The 21,156-nt window shown below is 37.5% G+C and overlaps 2 protein-coding genes and 1 non-coding gene across 4 annotated transcripts in view; 1 reads left to right on the forward strand and 2 right to left on the reverse strand.

Annotated features, from left to right (window-relative positions):
* LOC136249278 (anaphase-promoting complex subunit 1-like) overlaps positions 1 to 11,012 on the forward strand; it is a 68,096-nt gene extending 57,084 nt beyond the window's left edge. The window contains exons 31-44 of the mRNA XM_066041237.1: positions 42 to 116; positions 174 to 247; positions 310 to 400; positions 449 to 505; positions 553 to 609; positions 715 to 854; positions 1,075 to 1,161; positions 1,210 to 1,387; positions 7,716 to 7,768; positions 7,822 to 7,897; positions 8,657 to 8,782; positions 8,834 to 8,929; positions 9,991 to 10,348; positions 10,864 to 11,012. Of these exons, the coding sequence (XP_065897309.1) occupies positions 42 to 116; positions 174 to 247; positions 310 to 400; positions 449 to 505; positions 553 to 609; positions 715 to 854; positions 1,075 to 1,161; positions 1,210 to 1,387; positions 7,716 to 7,768; positions 7,822 to 7,897; positions 8,657 to 8,782; positions 8,834 to 8,929; positions 9,991 to 10,348; positions 10,864 to 10,952 (1,557 nt within the window). The 3' untranslated portion in view covers positions 10,953 to 11,012. The remainder of the gene's footprint in view (positions 1 to 41; positions 117 to 173; positions 248 to 309; positions 401 to 448; positions 506 to 552; positions 610 to 714; positions 855 to 1,074; positions 1,162 to 1,209; positions 1,388 to 7,715; positions 7,769 to 7,821; positions 7,898 to 8,656; positions 8,783 to 8,833; positions 8,930 to 9,990; positions 10,349 to 10,863) is intronic.
* Positions 1,402 to 5,674, reverse strand: LOC136249279 (uncharacterized). Of its 2 annotated transcripts, XM_066041238.1 has the most exons (3): positions 5,568 to 5,674; positions 5,426 to 5,494; positions 1,402 to 5,172 (listed from the first exon to the last, which is right to left on the reverse strand). In XM_066041238.1, exons 2-3 carry the CDS (start codon positions 5,483 to 5,485, stop codon positions 1,705 to 1,707), a joined length of 3,528 nt encoding a protein of 1,175 aa, XP_065897310.1. In that variant the 5' UTR covers positions 5,486 to 5,494; positions 5,568 to 5,674; the 3' UTR covers positions 1,402 to 1,704. The 2 variants fall into 2 exon arrangements, with proteins under 2 accessions (XP_065897310.1, XP_065897311.1); XM_066041239.1 differs by lacking the exon at positions 5,568 to 5,674 and having other exon boundaries at positions 5,426 to 5,501.
* Positions 7,382 to 7,463, reverse strand: Trnal-aag (transfer RNA leucine (anticodon AAG)). Its single transcript has one exon. It is a non-coding gene; the product is annotated as a tRNA-Leu (tRNA).
* Positions 11,013 to 21,156: the final 10,144 nt, after the last annotated feature.

The raw sequence follows: 21,156 nt of genomic DNA on the forward strand, positions 1-21,156 counted from the left end.
CAGGACCTTACAGTGGTGATATGACGTGTATATGTACACAGGTGTTGGGTCACAGTTTGATAATGTGGGACTCTGTGATGCCTACTATTGACTGGGTACAACAGCATTTACCTAAAGTAAACTGTAGTGTAGTTATTCTGTTTTGTGTAACTCTTTGCACTTGTTATACACAGTTTGTACAGCAGTATGCCTTCAGTAAGAAGGATGGCTCCTCTGACAAAGTGTTTGTCGATTATGAAACTGTTAGGTGAGTGTAATATTGCGTATGTGTACGATTATGTAAAAATTTTATGTGTTTTTGTCAAACAGTCAAGCAGAAGTGAACATTATTGCTGGTTGTTGTGTTAGTCTGGGATTTCGATTTGCTGGTACCCACAATACAGAAGCCTTCCAGACAATGGTACGCACACATCATACCTATATTTGGCGTGTACTCTTATCAATTTAGTTGCATTACATTAAATATCTTCTGTCAAGAATTGATTCTGCTACAGCTGTTGATCAAGTGAGAATTCTCTCAATAGTATTATTGTCTATACTAGCACTGTACAGGCTGGCAAGAGTTGTATTGAAGGATGTATCAATGCTTCACTACTGGCCCTAGCCATGGTAAAGCTATACTGTTTTGTCTGTAATTAATAATTATGTATTTACACAGTATACGTATATGTTGATTTAATTTATTTATTAAATGTCAAAGATAATATTGTTAAGGTGATGAGTGGCAGTGGAAACATTGAGGTGATGAGATTGGTGAAGAGACTTCGTGTTAGGATATCAACACCAGAGGTCACTTATGGCAGTCACATGGCTATACACATGTCCCTTGGCTTACTATTCCTAGGAGGTGGAAGGTGAATAAGATGATGGTTTGGTATTAGTGCAGTAGAAATGTATGTCTAGAAATTTTAATATCACAAGTCTTAAAAATGAGTAACATTTTATCTCTTAGCTAATAAATGAAGAAAAAAACTAATTCAGTGTTCAAGACATTGTGCTTAGGGTGTACCTTTAACAGCTCACAAAATGCTATTTATACAATAGTGTTTTATACGAAATATTTTACTTCCTTAGATGTTCCTTATCAACCAGTAACAAGGCCATAGCAGCAATGTTGTGTTCATTTTATCCAAAGTTTCCTTCTACCAGTATGGACAACAAGTTTGTAATCTTGTTAACTGAATGTGTGTACATATGCTGTTTTGTTAGATATCACTTACAAGCCCTGAGGCATCTGTATGTGCTAGCAACAGAGCCACGTGTTCTGGTTACCGTAGACAGTAACACTGGCAAGGCATGTTCTGTCCCAGTATGTGTCACGGCCAGTCATGGTAGTCTAACTACCATCTCACCATGTATTGTACCATCGTGGGGGAGTATTTGTGAGGTAATGTTGTGGTTTTGAATTGGTTTATGAATACCTTTGTGTTTTTATACACATCAAACATGCATACTTAAAATGCATATACATTATGTATGTGTGTATGTTTATGTAATTGTATTGTATTGTGTATGTACACAGGTACTTGTAGATGTATGTATGTCCCTGAAAATAAAACTAGGTCACATTGTGTGTGCTCTTTGTGTACACAAAATACCTATGTGCTCTTAAAATGTTTATTTTGTAAAGTAAACATGTTCCAGTATTCATGATTGATTTTCAGTTCGATTCACTCATCCACTCCAATCAAAGGATCCCGAAACTCATGATAGTTGTACGTCACATCGGGAACAATACTCCTCAGGCCATCCATATATCAAATTTGGTGTACTCTTCCTATGTGTAGTCCTCCTCTTCCATGCTGTATAGCGTGCAGTTAGAAGTCTTCTCTGTTGATTTACAGATTTCCCACACAATTGCATTATGCAGTGAATAAACAGCAATATTGTGAAATACAATAGCACAGCAGATATCAACACTTTAGCAGCTTTCACTCCTATACCACTTCTCTTCTGATCATATATGGTAACCACATTAACTGCTAGTATGTTAAACAAGATCAAAGACTCTTGTATGTTAAGGTATTGGTTCTTAAATGGCTGCATAATTCCTTGTAAGCACAGGAGCAGTCCTATTAGAATGCAACAAGTCATTAATGTGGTATTTTGGTCCAACATTGTGGAGTTGAATATTAACCATCTTATCACTAACTGTAGTCCAACCCAGAAATAAGCTCTGTCTTTGTATGGACAAAAATAAATATCCAGTAATGGTTTGAAAGTGCTGATAACTCTGAAGCGTAACAAGGGCCTGGCAAACAACAGTACCCCACTGAATGTCATTATTACTATAATAAACACAGTACTCACAATGTATAGCACAATGTGTTCACTGTGCATGTGAGCACTAGCATCTACAGACCACACAATAGTAGTATGGTTAGAAGGTAGATCAGTGATTGGGGTGTACGAATATAACACTGTTGATACAGCTTGTATCACTCCTGTATATGTTAATACAAATAGTGTTGCTAGTACTGCTAGTGCTTTCTGTGCAGTAAGCCTTTGTACTATAGGGGAGTAACGACTTCCTATAACAATTGTGAAGGCTATTATACCAAGAACAGCTGGATAAGAAAGGTATATCCATATTTTAACATATCCCGTCATGCCTTGATAAAAACAGAATTCAAAAATCGAAGGTAAAACAGTGAATGCACTCTGTGAGTGGAAGTAGAGTTCATTGTTTATGCTGATAATGTCAGTGTAGAATATGAAAGTGTTTACAGCACCATTGGTGACTGTTAAGTTGAATATGAACAACATCGTCACCAATAAGATGGCTGTAAGGATTCCAGGAATGATGAGAAACAAGTAAAAATTTGAGCATTTCTTGCACTGCGATGAACCAAAGACAGCACTAAGTCCCTCTTTACATTGACCACACAGGAAACCAGTCCTATCAAATTGACACTGAGAGTCAGGGTAGTTTAGGTCAAGGCTTGAGCTATGTGGTAAGCAGTAATCAAATGGACAATGTAAAGTTACACGATAAGTGTAATTTGTGCTATCGTTGGTTACTACAGTGATCCAGCTTCTTCCAGGACGGAGTATTCTACCTGTGCTTAAATCACATGACTGTACCCCTGGGAATCTTGACTGTAACAGAGGATCACATGAGCACATCTTGTCTTTAAGTACAAACCCTAGTGGACATGGTTTTAGCCGAATATAAAATGTTTCTGTGTCGTGTTGCTGTGTGCTTAAATATAGCTTACATTTTCCTATACTAGGATTGTGGTGTTTGATAGTGTAGGAGTATTGACTACAAGTTAAGTTGTTTTGCTGCTGGTATAACTCACTAGAACTATCAATAATACACATGTCTTCTGCAATGTTATTCAGTGTTACAAGTTTTAGTGCAGAATCTACAGCCATTGATGGTATTGTCAACATTGCTTTCAATGTCTGTCCGGGAAACACTGACCCTAGTAGTCTTTTATCACAATCATTTACTTGACTTGAAGAACACTGGCATATCTTCGAAGGAATGGCATTATTTGTAACACTTACATTTGCTGAATTGTTCATGTGCAAAAATTTCCTAAACACACTGGTAGATTGGATGATTTTAAATGACTTGTCAGCAAGCCAATTACAATTTCTGCGAAATGTCAAGTTTAGTTCACTGTCATAAAGGAATTCAGGGAGCTCAAATACATTGTTCACTACTACAATGCTGTAGTTAAGATCTCTTTTAAATTTATTGTCAAGATTTCCTTTGGGGCTGTAAAATTGTATTTGACAAACTCGTTTCCCATTTGGATGAGTTGAAAGTAAATCTTTCTCCCAATCAGCAATCTTGATTACATTATGAAAAGTATTATTGAGGATTTCTACTTTTACGTTCTCTTCCAGGACAAAATATGAATTCTCTAGTGTTTTAAACAGCCTGTATGCCACATTTTTTGAAATTATAACATGACCATGAAACCACAGCACAGAGAGGTATAGTTTTATTATACTTTCATAGTAATTGTTGCCCTGTATAATGACGCCATCTTCAAACTTGACTTTACCATTTTCAAAAGACATCAAATGTACTCTACCCATTATGTTGTTATTATGTGATATGTTAGTGTAGCTGAGGGTGACATAGTGTGTTAACTGCCAGAGGTTTTCTACTTCACTTTCTGTCATTAATAGTTCGCTATTGGTGTTGTTGAATACTGTACAATTGTAAACACTGATGTTGGCCATTGTTAATAGAGTCTCCTTTAACTGAATGTAAACAATCGTATCCATGTTACTATTTGCCTCGATGTGACTGTTGTGTACATGTATGTAATGCCTGTAGCTACCATGAGGTCTGTAAATTTTGAAGATGAAGCCAGCTCCTTGGAGGACAATGTAGAACAAAGCACGTTTGTGTGAAGTTGCCAAAGAATTGTTTTGTACATGGATGTTATTAAGAAGTAGTGTGTTTCGTCCGGTGCTGTTGTAAGACCCAGCATAGTAATACAGTGCAGTAGAGTTTCTCATGTTTATAAACTTTGTGTTTTGTATGGAAATGTTTGCATTATGTGATTCTTGTAACAACATTATTTCCAAGACCAGAGAGTTGGAAACATCTTGGTCCACTACAACATACTGAAAGTTGTCTATATTTATGGTGATGTTGCCGTCGCTTGCCTTCGCTGATGAGTAATGATAAAAGATTCCTCCTTTTGTTAACACTGATTTGTTCCCTGGTTTTACAATAATCGTAATGTCACTTAGACTAGACGTCTCCCTCATGTTTAATCCCATTATCCCATGAGTGCCAGCATTAAGCTGTATGGTAATGTTGGAAATGTTAACAAAGTGACAATTGTATATAAATATAGCAATACTCCACTGGCTATTAAATGGATAATTTTCTATTTGCTGGTGAGTTTGTGCTGCAGAATGTTGGCTGTAATCTTTTCCACAGTTGACAAATGTGATGTGTTTTACTGTCAGTCTAGTAATGTTGATCAGTGCAATACCAACAAATGGTCCGCAATGAATAATTGTCTCATTTCCTTTCAAGTAAATATTACTGATATTTTTTATGGTAAAGCTTTTGAGCATACAATACTTCCCTGGTAGGAACTGCAATGTAGTGTTGGAATTGATGCCGCTAAATAACTCATTTAGTGTATGGGTGTGTTCAGGATAGTGCTCCTCATCTGTGTTGTCAGGTCTCACAGTATATGTGACCGGATTTGCGAAAAGGTACCTTTTCCACACATTTGACATACCAGCAAACAAAACGATGTACCACTTGACTCCTTATACTGATTAACTTGCTCTTAGTATCAAAATGCAGCCAGATACTGTAGCTACATTCAGTGAAGCTTTCAAGCAATTATACGCCATGATCAAAAAGTTATGAAGCTTTAAAGTTCAAAATATGGGTCAAATTTTGTGTGTGAAAAAGGTACCTTTTTGCAAATCCGGTCACATATACAGTTGAAGATACAATGTGTAACAATAATGTTACCACTAGTAACAGCACAGCCATCACAATTATCTACAAGATGATAATAGTTTGTGTTTTCACTTGTATATCATCATACACATACTTGTTTTATATAAATACTTACCCTGCATGGACTTGTGCAACAAAGAAAATTCTCACTGGGATCAGAACTTCTGTATTAAGGATCAGATGTGTAGCCTACACTTTGTCACGTTATAAATGTTACTGGTCTTGTTGGAGTTGTTTATTAAGTGTAAACTACTTTTGTTATGTGTATACATTGTGTAGTTATGTGAAAATTACAACTCTATTCAAAGCACTCAAATCAAGACATGCTTTCTATTTACGTAGATGTTTAAATATACAAGTGTAATAATTTTATAAGCATCAACCCTGTAGGACATCAATTACTGTACATATACAGGGCCACCTATGGGACCCATGATAAGTGGCCCTATTACTGAGGTGTACCTATTACCGAAAACCTCATTAATGTGGCTGTAAAACAAAATGTCCTTATTATTGAGGTTTTCAACAAACCAGTGACTGCATAGTTGCTGTAACAGCAATGTACATATTGATCTAAACACACTAGATGTAGAGTTTATCACAGAGAAAGGTAGGAACATACACTCTACCAATTATTCCAGCAATACTTGAGACATAATGGTTGGAAAAGCATGAAGTATACTGCCGGGTACCACTTTCAGTAGTTAAAATATGCACTTAAGAACAACAACTTTTGCAGTGATACCTTGACTGCCTGCTCAGCTGGCCTCTTTACTGAGAGAACGTTGTATCGGTTTTAACAGTTTGGTCCTGTAGTATGTGGCCACTGGTCTTAATAATGAGGTGGCCCTATTAACGAAAATTAGATAAATGTAATATAATGGAAAATACGTTTGGACTTGCTGGACCTGGCCACTAAGTGAGATTTCATTGTATATTATTCTTAATGATTTGTTATCATACAATGACAGAGGTTTGGGAGTTCCATAGCCACATGGTTGAGGGTAGATACAATAAACCAACATGAGATTAAATTTGCACTTTAGGTGATGATTTCCCTTTATGTAAGCCTTTATTATAATTCCCACTACCGTATGACAGGAAATTTTAACGAAAGAAAAAGATGACAAATTTGACCATTCAGTTAAATTCGTCAAATTTTAATACATGAAACTCCCCTAAAATCACATGTTCAGATCTATGATTTCTGTTAACATTTATTTCATCAATACTGATGAAGTGTGGATTCAGTAACTTTTCCTTTTGTCAAAATTTCATGTTGTGTGGTAGCTTGTTAAATTCCTAATTTCTCCTTTCGCTTGTTTGTTAACTTGTTTTATAACATAATTTATTAGTGAACTTCTATAACACTGCATCAAAGAAAAGAACCAGACATATGAGGCTATAATTGTATGACGAAATGGACCCTCCTATATTAATTGCTAATAAGCAATATAACCATTTTGCATAGTATTCACATTTTGTCCATTACACAGCCTTACACATGATTATCTCTGTCTTCCTTTGTGTCATGTTTCTTTTGTTGACAGAGAAAAGTGTTAATTCATAGTAGTGCACCATGGCTTTGTGTTGTCTATGATGTAAGGTTTTTCACTTTTTTTTTTTTAATTACGCCACCAACAGTTGGAGTAAGCAGACTGGAGCTTTATGCTTTGTTCTCTTTGCTCATGCTGCATCATGTCAAAGGCACCTGTGAGGTAATGAGTCCATAACCTTAGGCACTATTGTTTAAACGTAGCAACATATTGGTAGCATTTCAGGTCCCACTGAAGACACTCTGTACTGTTTTCTGGTCAATATTTTTCTTGTGGAAGTTATTTACCTTCATGGTACCTACTATTTGTTCATTCACTGTAAAGAGATTTCATTGTGTTTCGATTTTGTTGCGAAAAGGTTAAAAAAAAAACCTGACAGGAGTGGGATTCGAACCCACGCCACCAAAGTGACTGGTGCCTTAAACCAGCGCCTTAGACCGCTCGGCCATCCTGTCTTCGTTAGTGTGTGTGAGTAATACTTGATATAACACATACATACACATGTATACATACATATGTACATAAGAACACACACAACTAGATCAGCAGTGTGTGCACAAGATGTGAGATCCAATATTATAGCCTGATGTGGCTGCAATGTGTTTTCATTTTGGTAACTAAGTTCCTTACTATTATTAACTTACTATTATTAAGAGTTCATAATATGAAAAAAAGGAACGTGTACATGTGTTATTTATCATTCGTAGATCAAGATTAATAGTCCGAGATACTGGTCATTCACACTTGATATAAAGAGCAGGTATTATCATGCATGTAAAGAACTCAGTTGAGTGATTTTTTTATAATGTTTAGACACATCAATGTTAACAGTGGGATTGTGTTTGTAAAGAAACGTGTTGGACACCTTTCATATGAGCTTGATAAAGAAGTGAGTGTCAAATGAAGTGATGGCCATATTGTAAATTAACATACTGTAAAATACAAGTATAAAATAGCTAAGATATGCATTGCTAACAATATTTTTACTAAAACAGCCTAGATGTAAAATAGGCTACCACTGACAATAGAGCTGGGTGAAAGCAGTTGTGAAATTAAAGATGGTAGCCAAGAAATGGCTGCAGTGATGTCCATGCCAATCATCTGTCACAAACACCACCACAAGTGCAATACGGAAAAAATTGTACGAAAGCATGGGCGAGAGACTAAAACAGCATGAGACAAAGTTGAGTGCTGTATTCGACTCAAGAGCTAGAGTGCTATTGCACAAGCGTGGCGGTGCTTTAACTGGTTAAAGTGCTCTTTGTTTGCACATCAGTTTTCAGCCATCAGACAATTGGTAAGTGTCTATATAGTACAAGTTTGGTCATATAACAAACAAATAGGCTACTTCTGGTGATTTAAAATGTTACACATGTAATCAACAGTGCTGTATTTTCCTTTCAGTGCTGTATTTTCCTTTCGGTGCTGTATGGAAATAATAGCACTCTTATTCGTTTTATCTTCAAGTGTTTTAAGAGGTATTAATATTATTGCAGCCGTTTCTGCACGGAGCTCAAAATTTTCGTTATTGTTCTTCCTGTTAATTATACACTGGTGTGGCACACCAGCTTCTTGGGCTGCACATCATACTACCATGCGTCTGATAGTGAAGGTTGTGTTCAACTTGTTCACTACAATTTTTCCACAGGGTCGATGTGGTGACCTGTCATTAGCTGCAATGACACCTGGTCATCATCGAGCTGTCCATGTGGACACTTCAATTGATCACAATGACCCAAGCCTGAAATATATCTGGAGCACCAGCATGGAAAAGGTACTAAATTTGTGTGTTGGCTTTGTCATTTTTGCACATTAAATATCACAGACATCACCATGGAATACATTTTATTCCAACGTGTTGACTGAGTGTATAGCCAATGAGAAGTTGAATGTGATCCCAATATATCTGCAGTTGGAAAGTGTAAGTATTTTGGTGAGTATGTACATCAGCGTTGAAACCGGGTTGGGTCAAACGGGGCACATTTTGTCTGGGTCTGACCTGCTTTACAAATTATCTGGGTCTTGATCAGATACGAAGCAAATTAATTAGTTGGACGATACAGTAGTGTATAAATGCATCATGATCAAGTCCTGATGCAGCTTCTTTTGTGAACCATGCCCACTTATTGGAAGACTGCCTGCAGCCATACGTGCAGCCACACCCATTTATCATTGATATTAAAGTCTACAGGTATGCACGAAACCATGCTCATAGCTGCCTGCTGGCTTATGTGGAGCCACGCCCACTAATCAATTGCGGTACTAAATACAGTCTAGGCCAGCTTCTTTCATGAGCCACGCCCACTTTATATCAGAAATGTGTCATAATGTTTTTAATTATGGCGTGTTAGGTATGCACAAAGCCACACCCACTTGCAGGAAACATACCTTACTTTCTGAAAACTTACATGGAATCATCCCCACTAGAGATGCAACGATATATCGCGTATCGCATCATTTTAAGACAATATCGCTGTATCGATATAAAGCTAAACCATATCGATATATCGCGTATGGTGATATATCGACATATCGTGGCTTGTTAACATGGCTGACAATCAAATTATAGTACATTGTGGTTAAACTGAATAGTGTGTAATGCTTCTCGAAGAAAATTGAGCTCTTAAAATACAAAACAAAAAAACATTAAAAACAACATAGACCATTGCTTAGACTCCACTTTGTATCGTGCATTATATCGCTGTATCGTGATACACCAGAGGCAATATTATATCAATACGTCTACACACTGTATCGTTGCATCTCTAATCCCCACTGACTAACATCGTTAAGTATAGACACCCTTGTGCTTAACATGCTAGTTGACACTCAAAACATAGCTCTTGGTGCACACCTCACTTTCGGGTCTGACCCGAATTGCTACCCGGGTCAGCGGGTCATCTGGATCAGCAGTAGTGACCCGGTTTCAACGTTGATGTATATGTATGTATGTGTCTACTTATCTAAATGTTATACATTTAGTTGTGTAAAGAGTCTTTAACAGTGCAACACAGAATACTGGACTTATGGCAGCTAAAATTCTGTCAGTCTCTCTGTTCCAAATCATCAACTGTTTTCAATATGGAAACGTCATCAGAAGAAGATGAACAAAGTATTATGTCTGAGGAGTATCTCCATTCCATAGAAATGAGTTTACTGGATGGGGTAGAGGCAAAAGGGACAGAACTTTGTAAAGAGGAAGGATTAGATGTGTTGCTGAAACATTACATCACTGGTGACCAGACAGATTTGTTGTCATCAGATAAAGCTAACCTATTGGCCACAGCACTTCTCCTATATGATATTCCATCTAAACACATTGTCCAGCTGCAGGCTAATAGTAAGAACTATTATAGTAATACCTTGACGTGTACCCTAATCAGGTCTCAAATTATTATACCAACTGGCAGTTCACTTTAGGAGGTTTTCTAGTTTACTTTAATGGTTAGATTTTTGACATTGTTACCTAGAACTACAGGAAAATAAGATGTGCAGATCCCAGCTGTTGTGGCTCCTCTGGCGCATACTTAGACTGCATGTTGCGGGGGATCAAGTCACCACTGGGTCAGGGATTTTTTTCTGCATTCTTCAACGTTTCAGTTACATGTTTCTGACTCTCTGTATTCATAAGCCTTCTCACAGGTCCCTAGTGGGATAGCATTTAGTAAATGTGTACATAATATTATATTATTAGCTTTCCAATCCCCAGGAAGTATATGTACATGTACAGCTATGTTTTCACAAGTAATTTATGCTTTTTGTATTCCTTTTCCAATTACAACTTTTGTCAGTCTAAATGTAACACTTAAGAGGTATATATATATATATGTTATTGTATGTTTACTCTCTCAACAGCTACTCTACCAGACCTGTACCTACAACTGAAATCACTAGGAGTATCAGCTGCTGCTGTAACAAGACTACTACCATTATTGCAATTCTGATACATTCACACTGTTGTATTGTAGCATGTTTTTAATGATCAATTTTGTTAAGTTCTTTAATCTGATTCTGAGCTGTGAAACACAGCTATGATTACCATCAAGATTTCAGTTTGTATATTATCCTAGAACTAACTTACAATGCCCAATTTGGTGTATGCCTCTGTGGGCATTGATGACTTACCCGTACCCAATTATGTACGGGCATGTCATGAGTTCAAGAATGGATGGATAATGGCTTGTGTCCTAGACATCGTATTGGGAAAGGTACAGGAGACACTACATGCGGTACCATGAGCTTTATTTTTGGTGATAAAATTTCTATTTTCATTTGATTTATGTGGAACAAAATTTATGTACTTGCTCTAGTTGGATCTTTTGTAGCACTAGTAGTTATAGTGTTTAGCCACACATAGTTGAGCCAATAACTATGTTTCTTATATTTTTGTATATGAAATTTTGAAAGAAAAGGAATTATGGTATTACTGCACTAATTATTGCTACACTACAGTGGTAACTGCATAATGGCATTGTGTAGCTTTACATGATACAAGCATTGATAACATGATTTGTACATAATTATGGGAGAAAGTGTCTGCACACCATCTGAAGTGTGCATGCAATAATATTGTAACCATGGACACACACATACAATCCAGTGTACATTAATTTTAGGCCTCGAACCAAACCATGTACATGTGCATAATTATGAAGTTGCTGCAGGGATGACCTCTTTGGGTAGGGAGTTCCACTCATTAATGATACATTTGCTTAGCAAAGATAACAAAGGCATTTAAGAAAATAATAACCTCATGTTTATGTCTGGCAACACAGGTTGCTGCCAGACCATCAGCATACACCCTTTTCTGTTTGTATCTCCTTCCTTATGTCACTTCACGCCCTTGTATGTGCTGTAAAGTCTAATAATAACAATGTGTGTGGTCTCTAGCTAGTTGGTGTTTTTGTATTATTTTTCAAAATTAATTTTCTTCCAACAATAAAATTATGATAATGTTAGCTACACTCTGTCCTCATTTTAGAAGTTAAAATTAGCTCTGCATGACAGCATTAATAAACTAACAGAAAACATTTTTTGCTTTCGTATGAAAGTCATCGTAATCGTACTTTTATGAAAACTTTATAATTTTTCATTAATATAAATTAGGTGTTGCCGTTTTCTCTTTACATGTGATGTATAACTGTTCTAGCTAGTACCAATGTTTCTGATGTGTTTCCCACATGTACATAGATTACTTCTAACAATATTATAACTGAGTTTTGCAGGTAGGTTATTTGTCATCTGATTTGACTTGATGTTTTAAGCTTCTGATTATATAGATGACGTAAAATTATAATTGGAAGCTCTTCCACTCCAGTTTATTATGCATAATTAATTATATATGTAAAGATAATCATATAGGTGCCTGAATATATAAAGTAAATAAATATTAACTGTATAATGCTAGCATATAAAATACATTGGCACATGTACAATAATTATTATTATATTAATATTGTTCCATATATAATTAATGCTGTATGCCACAGGGAAGATCAAAATATTCTTCAATGTGATGATGTGCATAATATTGAGTTGACTGTTTTATTAGAGTATAGTAATTAAAACAGTCAATTTGCATTTGGGCATGCATCATATTATACTCATAAGGCAAAAGCTCAGAATGTCATAGTAGTATAGCAGCACATGTACATGTACAACACAAAAATCATGCACTTTTTCATAAAAGTATGGAGCTTTCCACATAAGTAGTATGGCATAAATTTTTGATATAGTGCCATTGCAGACTTGACTTCATGGCCATTTTTACCCAGAAATTTGGTCATTTCTGTCTTTATCTCCATGAGTCGACATTATAACATGGTGCAAAAATAAAGATCTTGTTGAACAAAACATCTTGGTTTTTATTTGAAGTTAATAGGTGATTTCATTCCAAAGTTATGATCATTTATATTATTCATGAATTTTGAAATTATTTACCTCCCCATGGGTAATTTACACCCCAAGGGCAGATAAACTCAGAAAATTTTGGAGATAATAATAAAAAATTAAAATCGAAATGGATATCAACTTCAAAATAAAAGTCAAGTTGTTTCATTAATTTTGTCATTAATGCCTCAGGGAGATAAATACATGTTCAGAAATAATCAAATCTAATCCAAAACAGCCAAGCTGTAAAAAAAGAGTGCGGCCCTGAGAAAGGCTATGGTAGGTTAATGGTAAAAATTTTAACAACGACAATTCAAGTGAATTTTGTGCCAAGACCAAGCGGCACCAAATTCACTGAATTGTTGTTATTAAAATTTTTACCATTAACCTACCATCACAGCCATTTCTTGGCCGCCACCTTGGATTTCACATCTTTTTCACCATAGCCTTTCTCAGGGCCGCACTCTTTTTTTACAGCTTGGCTGTTTTGGATTAGATTTCACTTCTTTTTGTATTTGTATACCCCATAGGCCGGCTTTAGGGCTTTTTAACCTGTCATTTTTTTCTTTACTACAGGAAGAAGAAAAGATGAAGCAGGGTGATTTCTTTGTAGCTGACCTCTCTGCAAGGTGATCCTTCTAGCTGATCCCTCTACTGGATGACTTGTTTGTAGCTGAACTCTCTACAGGGTGATTTCTTTGTAGCTAAACTCTCTACAAGGTAACTTCTTCTAGCTGATCTTTCTACAGGGTGATTTGTTTGTAGCTGAATTCTCTACAGGGCGATTTGTTTGCAGCTAAACTGCTGAACTCTCTACAATGTAACTTCTTCTAGCTAAACTCTCTACGGGTGGCTTGTTTCTAGCTGATCTCTCTACAGGGTGACTTGTTTGTAGCTGAACTCTCTACAAGGTGATTTGTTTGTAGCTGAACTCTCTACAAGGTAACTTCTTCTAGCTGATCTTTCTACAGGGTGATCTGTTTGTAGCTGAATTCTCTACAGGGCGATTTGTTTGCAGCTAAACTCTCTACATGGTAGTTTCTTTGTAGCTGAACTCTCTACAATGTAACTTCTTCTAGCTGAACTCTCTACAGGATGACTTGTTTCTAGCTGATCTCTCTACAAGGTGACTTGTTTGTAGCTGAACTCTCTACAGGGTGATTTGTTTGTAGCTGAACTCTCTACAAGGTAACTTCTTCTAGCTGATCTTTCTACAGGGTGATTTGTTTGTAGCTGAATTCTCTACAGGGCAATTTGTTTGCAGCTGAACTCTCTACATGGTAGTTTCTTTGTAGCCTAACTTTCTACAGTGTAACTTATTCTAGCTGAACTCTCTACGGGTGGCTTGTTTCTAGTTGATCTCTCTACAGGGTGACTTGTTTCTAGCTGAACTCTCTACAGGGTGATTTGTTTGTAGCTGAACTCTCTACAAGGTAACTTCTTCTAGCTGACCTTTCTACAGGGTGATTTGTTTGTAGCTGAATTCTCTACAGGGCGATTTGTTTGCAGCTGAACTCTCTATATGGTAGTTTCTTTGTAGCTGAACTCTCTACAGGGTGATTGTTTGTAGCTGAACTCTCTACAAGGTAACTGATCTTTCTACAGGGTGATTTGTTTGTAGCTGAATTCTCTACAGGGTGATTTATTTGCAGCTGAACTCTCTACATGGTAGTTTCTTTGTAGCTGAACTCTCTACAACGTAACTTCTTCTAGCTGAACTCTCTGCAGGATGACTTGTTTCTAGCTGATCTCTCTACAGGGTGACTTGTTTGTAGCTGAACTTTCTACAGGGTGATTTGTTTGTAGCTGAATTCTCTACAGGGCAATTTGTTTGCAGCTGAACTCTCTACATGGTAGTTTCTTTGTAGCTGAATTCTCTACAATGTAAGTTCTTCTAGCTGAACTCTCTACAGGATGACTTGTTTCTAGTTGATCTCTCTACAAGGTGACTTGTTTGTAGCTGAACTCTCTACAGGGTGATTTGTTTGTAACTGAACTCTCTACAAGGTAACTTCTTCTAGCTGATCTTTCTACAGGGTGATTTGTTTGTAGCTGAATTCTCTACAGGCGATTTGTTTGCAGCTGAACTCTCTACATGGTAGTTTCTTTGTAGCCGAACTCTCTACAGTATAACTTATTCTAGCTGAACTCTCTACGGGTGGCTTGTTTCTAGCTGAACTCTCTACAGGGTGATTTGTTTGTAGCTGAACTCTCTACAAGGTAACTTCTTCTAGCTGATCTTTTTACAGGGTAATTTGTTTGTAGCTGAATTCTCTACAGGGCGATTTGTTTGCAGCTGAACTCTCTACATGGTAGTTTCTTTGTAGCTGAACTCTCTACAATGTAACTTCTTCTAGCTGAACTCTCTACATGGTGACTTGTTTGTAGCTGAACTCTCTACAGGGTGATTTGTTTGTAGCTGAACTCTCTACAAGGTAACTTCTTCTAGCTGATCTACTTTTCTACAGGGTGATTTGTTTGTAGCTGAATTCTCTACAGGGCGATTTGTTTGCAGCTGAACTCTCTATATGGTAGTTTCTTTGTAGCTGAACTCTCTACAGGGTGATTTGTTTGTAGCTGAACTCTCTACAAGGTAACTTCTTCTAGCTGATCTTTCTACAGGGTGATCTGTTTGTAGCTGAATTCTCTACAGGGCGATTTGTTTGCAGCTAAACTCTCTACATGGTAGTTTCTTTGTAGCTGAACTCTCTACAATGTAACTTCTTCTAGCTGAACTCTCTACAGGATGACTTGTTTCTAGCTGATCTCTCTACAAGGTGACTTGTTTGTAGCTGAACTCTCTACAGGGTGATTTGTTTGTAGCTGAACTCTCTACAAGGTAACTTCTTCTAGCTGATCTTTCTACAGGGTGATTTGTTTGTAGCTGAATTCTCTACAGGGCAATTTGTTTGCAGCTGAACTCTCTACATGGTAGTTTCTTTGTAGCCTAACTTTCTACAGTGTAACTTATTCTAGCTGAACTCTCTACGGGTGGCTTGTTTCTAGTTGATCTCTCTACAGGGTGACTTGTTTCTAGCTGAACTCTCTACAGGGTGATTTGTTTGTAGCTGAACTCTCTACAAGGTAACTTCTTCTAGCTGACCTTTCTACAGGGTGATTTGTTTGTAGCTGAATTCTCTACAGGGCGATTTGTTTGCAGCTGAACTCTCTATATGGTAGTTTCTTTGTAGCTGAACTCTCTACAGGGTGATTGTTTGTAGCTGAACTCTCTACAAGGTAACTGATCTTTCTACAGGGTGATTTGTTTGTAGCTGAATTCTCTACAGGGTGATTTATTTGCAGCTGAACTCTCTACATGGTAGTTTCTTTGTAGCTGAACTCTCTACAACGTAACTTCTTCTAGCTGAACTCTCTGCAGGATGACTTGTTTCTAGCTGATCTCTCTACAGGGTGACTTGTTTGTAGCTGAACTTTCTACAGGGTGATTTGTTTGTAGCTGAATTCTCTACAGGGCAATTTGTTTGCAGCTGAACTCTCTACATGGTAGTTTCTTTGTAGCTGAATTCTCTACAATGTAAGTTCTTCTAGCTGAACTCTCTACAGGATGACTTGTTTCTAGTTGATCTCTCTACAGGGTGACTTGTTTGTAGCTGAACTCTCTACAGGGTGATTTGTTTGTAACTGAACTCTCTACAAGGTAACTTCTTCTAGCTGATCTTTCTACAGGGTGATTTGTTTGTAGCTGAATTCTCTACAGGCGATTTGTTTGCAGCTGAACTCTCTACATGGTAGTTTCTTTGTAGCCGAACTCTCTACAGTATAACTTATTCTAGCTGAACTCTCTACGGGTGGCTTGTTTCTAGCTGAACTCTCTACAGGGTGATTTGTTTGTAGCTGAACTCTCTACAAGGTAACTTCTTCTAGCTGATCTTTTTACAGGGTAATTTGTTTGTAGCTGAATTCTCTACAGGGCGATTTGTTTGCAGCTGAACTCTCTACATGGTAGTTTCTTTGTAGCTGAACTCTCTACAATGTAACTTCTTCTAGCTGAACTCTCTACATGGTGACTTGTTTCTAGTTGATCTCTCTACAGGGTGACTTGTTTGTAGCTGAACTCTCTACAAGGTAACTTCTTCTAGCTGATCTACTTTTCTACAGGGTGATTTGTTTGTAGCTGAATTCTCTACAGGGCGATTTGTTTGCAGCTGAACTCTCTATATGGTAGTTTCTTTGTAGCTGAACTCTCTACAGGGTGATTTGTTTGTAGCTGAACTCTCTACAAGGTAACTTCTTCTAGCTGATCTTTCTACAGGGTGATCTGTTTGTAGCTGAATTCTCTACAGGGCGATTTGTTTGCAGCTAAACTCTCTACATGGTAGTTTCTTTGTAGCTGAACTCTCTACAATGTAACTTCTTCTAGCTGAACTCTCTACAGGATGACTTGTTTCTAGCTGATCTCTCTACAAGGTGACTTGTTTGTAGCTGAACTCTCTACAAGGTGATTTGTTTGTAGCTGAACTCTCTACAAGGTAACTTCTTCTAGCTGATCTTTCTACAGGGTGATTTGTTTGTAGCTGAATTCTCTACAGGGCAATTTGTTTGCAGCTGAACTCTCTACATGGTAGTTTCTTTGTAGCCTAACTTTCTACAGTGTAACTTATTCTAGCTGAACTCTCTACGGGTGGCTTGTTTCTAGTTGATCTCTCTACAGGGTGACTTGTTTCTAGCTGAACTCTCTACAGGGTGATTTGTTTGTAGCTGAACTCTCTACAAGGTAACTTCTTCTAGCTGACCTTTCTACAGGGTGATTTGTTTGTAGCTGAATTCTCTACAGGGCGATTTGTTTGCAGCTGAACTCTCTATATGGTAGTTTCTTTGTAGCTGAACTCTCTACAGGGTGATTGTTTGTAGCTGAACTCTCTACAAGGTAACTGATCTTTCTACAGGGTGATTTGTTTGTAGCTGAATTCTCTACAGGGTGATTTATTTGCAGCTGAACTCTCTACATGGTAGTTTCTTTGTAGCTGAACTCTCTACAACGTAACTTCTTCTAGTTGAACTCTCTACAGGATGACTTGTTTCTAGCTGATCTCTCTACAGGGTGACTTGTTTGTAGCTGAACTTTCTACAGGGTGATTTGTTTGTAGCTGAATTCTCTACAGGGCAATTTGTTTGCAGCTGAACTCTCTACATGGTAGTTTCTTTGTAGCTGAATTCTCTACAATGTAAGTTCTTCTAGCTGAACTCTCTACAGGATGACTTGTTTCTAGTTGATCTCTCTACAGGGTGACTTGTTTGTAGCTGAACTCTCTACAGGGTGATTTGTTTGTAACTGAACTCTCTACAAGGTAACTTCTTCTAGCTGATCTTTCTACAGGGTGATTTGTTTGTAGCTGAATTCTCTACAGGCGATTTGTTTGCAGCTGAACTCTCTACATGGTAGTTTCTTTGTAGCCGAACTCTCTACAGTATAACTTATTCTAGCTGAACTCTCTACGGGTGGCTTGTTTCTAGCTGAACTCTCTACAGGGTGATTTGTTTGTAGCTGAACTCTCTACAAGGTAACTTCTTCTAGCTGATCTTTTTACAGGGTAATTTGTTTGTAGCTGAATTCTCTACAGGGCGATTTGTTTGCAGCTGAACTCTCTACATGGTAGTTTCTTTGTAGCTGAACTCTCTACAATGTAACTTCTTCTAGCTGAACTCTCTACATGGTGACTTGTTTGTAGCTGAACTCTCTACAGGGTGATTTGTTTGTAGCTGAACTCTCTACAAGGTAACTTCTTCTAGCTGATCTACTTTTCTACAGGGTGATTTGTTTGTAGCTGAATTCTCTACAGGGCGATTTGTTTGCAGCTGAACTCTCTATATGGTAGTTTCTTTTAAGCTGAACTCTCTACAGGGTGATTTGTTTGTAGCTGAACTCTCTACAAGGTAACTTCTTCTAGCTGATCTTTCTACAGGGTGATGTGTTTGTAGCTGAATTCTCTACAGGGCGATTTATTTGCAGCTGAACTCTCTACATGGTAGTTTCTTTGTAGCTGAACTCTCTACAATGTAACTTCTTCTAGCTGAACTCTCTACAGGATGACTTGTTTCTAGCTGATCTCTCTACAGGGTGACTTGTTGGTAGCTGAACTTTCTACAGGGTGATTTGTTTGTAGCTGAACTCTCTACAAGGGAACTTCTTCTATCTGATCTTTCTACAGGGTGATTTGTTTGTAGTTGAATTCTCTACAGGTGATTTGTTTGCAGCTGAACTCTTTTACATGGTGGTTTCTTTGTAGCTGAACTCTCTACAAAGTGACTTCTTCTAGCTGATCTATCTACAGGATGACTTGTTTCTAACTGAACTCTCTACAGTGTGATCTGTTAATAGCGGAACTTTCTACTGGGTGATTTGTTTGCAGCTAAACTCTTTGCATGATTGTTTCGTTGTAACTGAACTCTCTACAAGGTGACTTCTTCTAGCTGATCTCTCTACAGGATGACTTGTTTCTAATCGAACTCTCTACAGTTTGATCTGTTCATAGCGGAACTTTTTACTGGGTGATTTGTTTGTAGCTAAACTCTTTGCATGATTGTTTCTTTGTAACTGAACTCTCTACAAGGTAACTTCTTCTAGCTGATCTCTCTACAGGGCAATTTGTTTGTAGCTGAATTCTCTACAGGGTGATTTATTTGAGCTGAACTCTCTACATGATGGCTTATTTGTAGCTGAACTCTCTATTAGGTACCTTCTTCTAGCTGATCTGACTACAGGGTGACTTGTTTGTAGCTGAATTCCCTACAGAATAACTTACAATGTAATATAACTGAGTAAATTATAAATGCAGCTGAATGCTTTATTAGGGTGACTGTTCTATTAGAGTATCTCGATCTCGCATTTGCTGCACCTAGTTGCCTTTCGAATCATAACTCAGTGATTTGTAATCTGATTCTTCTGTACTACTGCAAGGACTTTCTATGATGATTATTCCAGCTACATACCGATTTTCAGCTCGTTGCTCTAAGCGGTTTGCCTGGTAGACACGAAAACTAATAGTTTTTTTATTCATAAAAATCGATCGCGTAATTTTGACACAGGTTGGGTTTTGTGTCATATCTCCGTGGTCTTTATCCCGATTCGTTTCAAACCACAAAAAGGCACTCCTACGATGGTTGCTCCATCTACATATCAATTTTCAACTGATTCCTCCAAGGCGTTTACCCTGTAGGCGTGACAGACCTTCGACCTTATTTTACGCAAATAATCGGTCATAACTCCGTGAATGTTCATCGGATTCCTACCAAAGTTGGTACGGAGATCCGCCTTAATGAGCCCTTTAAGTGTGCCAAATTTCAGCCAAATCCGAGCACGCATTCGTGTTTTATGGCGAATTTTGCGAAGTGTGCGAAATGAAGAAGATGAAGAAGAAAAAAACGAAGAAATTAAAACGAAATTTTGTTCGCTCGTATCTCGGAAATGGCTGGAGCGATTTTCTTCAAATTTGGTATGTAGACTACCTTAACTGGGCGGCACGTCTCCAGCAACTTTGGTTCCAATCGGATAAGGGATCACAGAGCTACATAGGTGTGAAAATTGCGTTTTCTTTCTTCCTGTTAATATACTCACGGTGTGGCGCGCCGGCTTCTTGGGCCGCACGACACACTATCGTGTGTCTTGATTTCTGGGCAAAAATGGCCGTAAAGGTTACCTATGATCAAATCTGCAGGCACTATATCAAAAAATACATGTCATGCATAACATTTATGTGGAAAGTTTCATGCTTTTATGAAAAAGTGCAGGAGCTACGCCATTGTACCATAGGCAGTGTATACAAGTGTTAAAAGCATTATCCAAGACAGTGACCCATTGGTTACATGCATGTACACTGAAACTTCCAACACCTCTGTAATCCAGAATACCTCCATAATTTAAATGACATTGTTTTGTATACCCAAAAGACTTTTCTATGTAATACTACCTCAATAATCTGACATCCTCACTAATCCAACACAATTTTCTTATCCCAACGAGCATCAGATTATAGAGGTTTCACTGTAGACTGGTACCAGACATATACTATCTCTACTAACACTAGCTATAGATCTAGCTAGAGCATTAATCATAATAATCAATATGCATAATTAATTTGCAAGCGTATTATTGTACATGTGGTCATACATAGGCCTAGCCTATTGATATATATATGCACAAGTAAGAATCGATCAAGTGGTCATTTATGTACTAAGATAATCAATCACTTACAATAGATCAGACAGATGAAGTTTCATGCATAGCTATAATAGTAGCTT

Source organism: Dysidea avara, chromosome 3, assembly GCF_963678975.1.
Source record: "Dysidea avara chromosome 3, odDysAvar1.4, whole genome shotgun sequence".
NCBI classification, from domain to species: Eukaryota; Metazoa; Porifera; class Demospongiae; order Dictyoceratida; family Dysideidae; genus Dysidea; species Dysidea avara.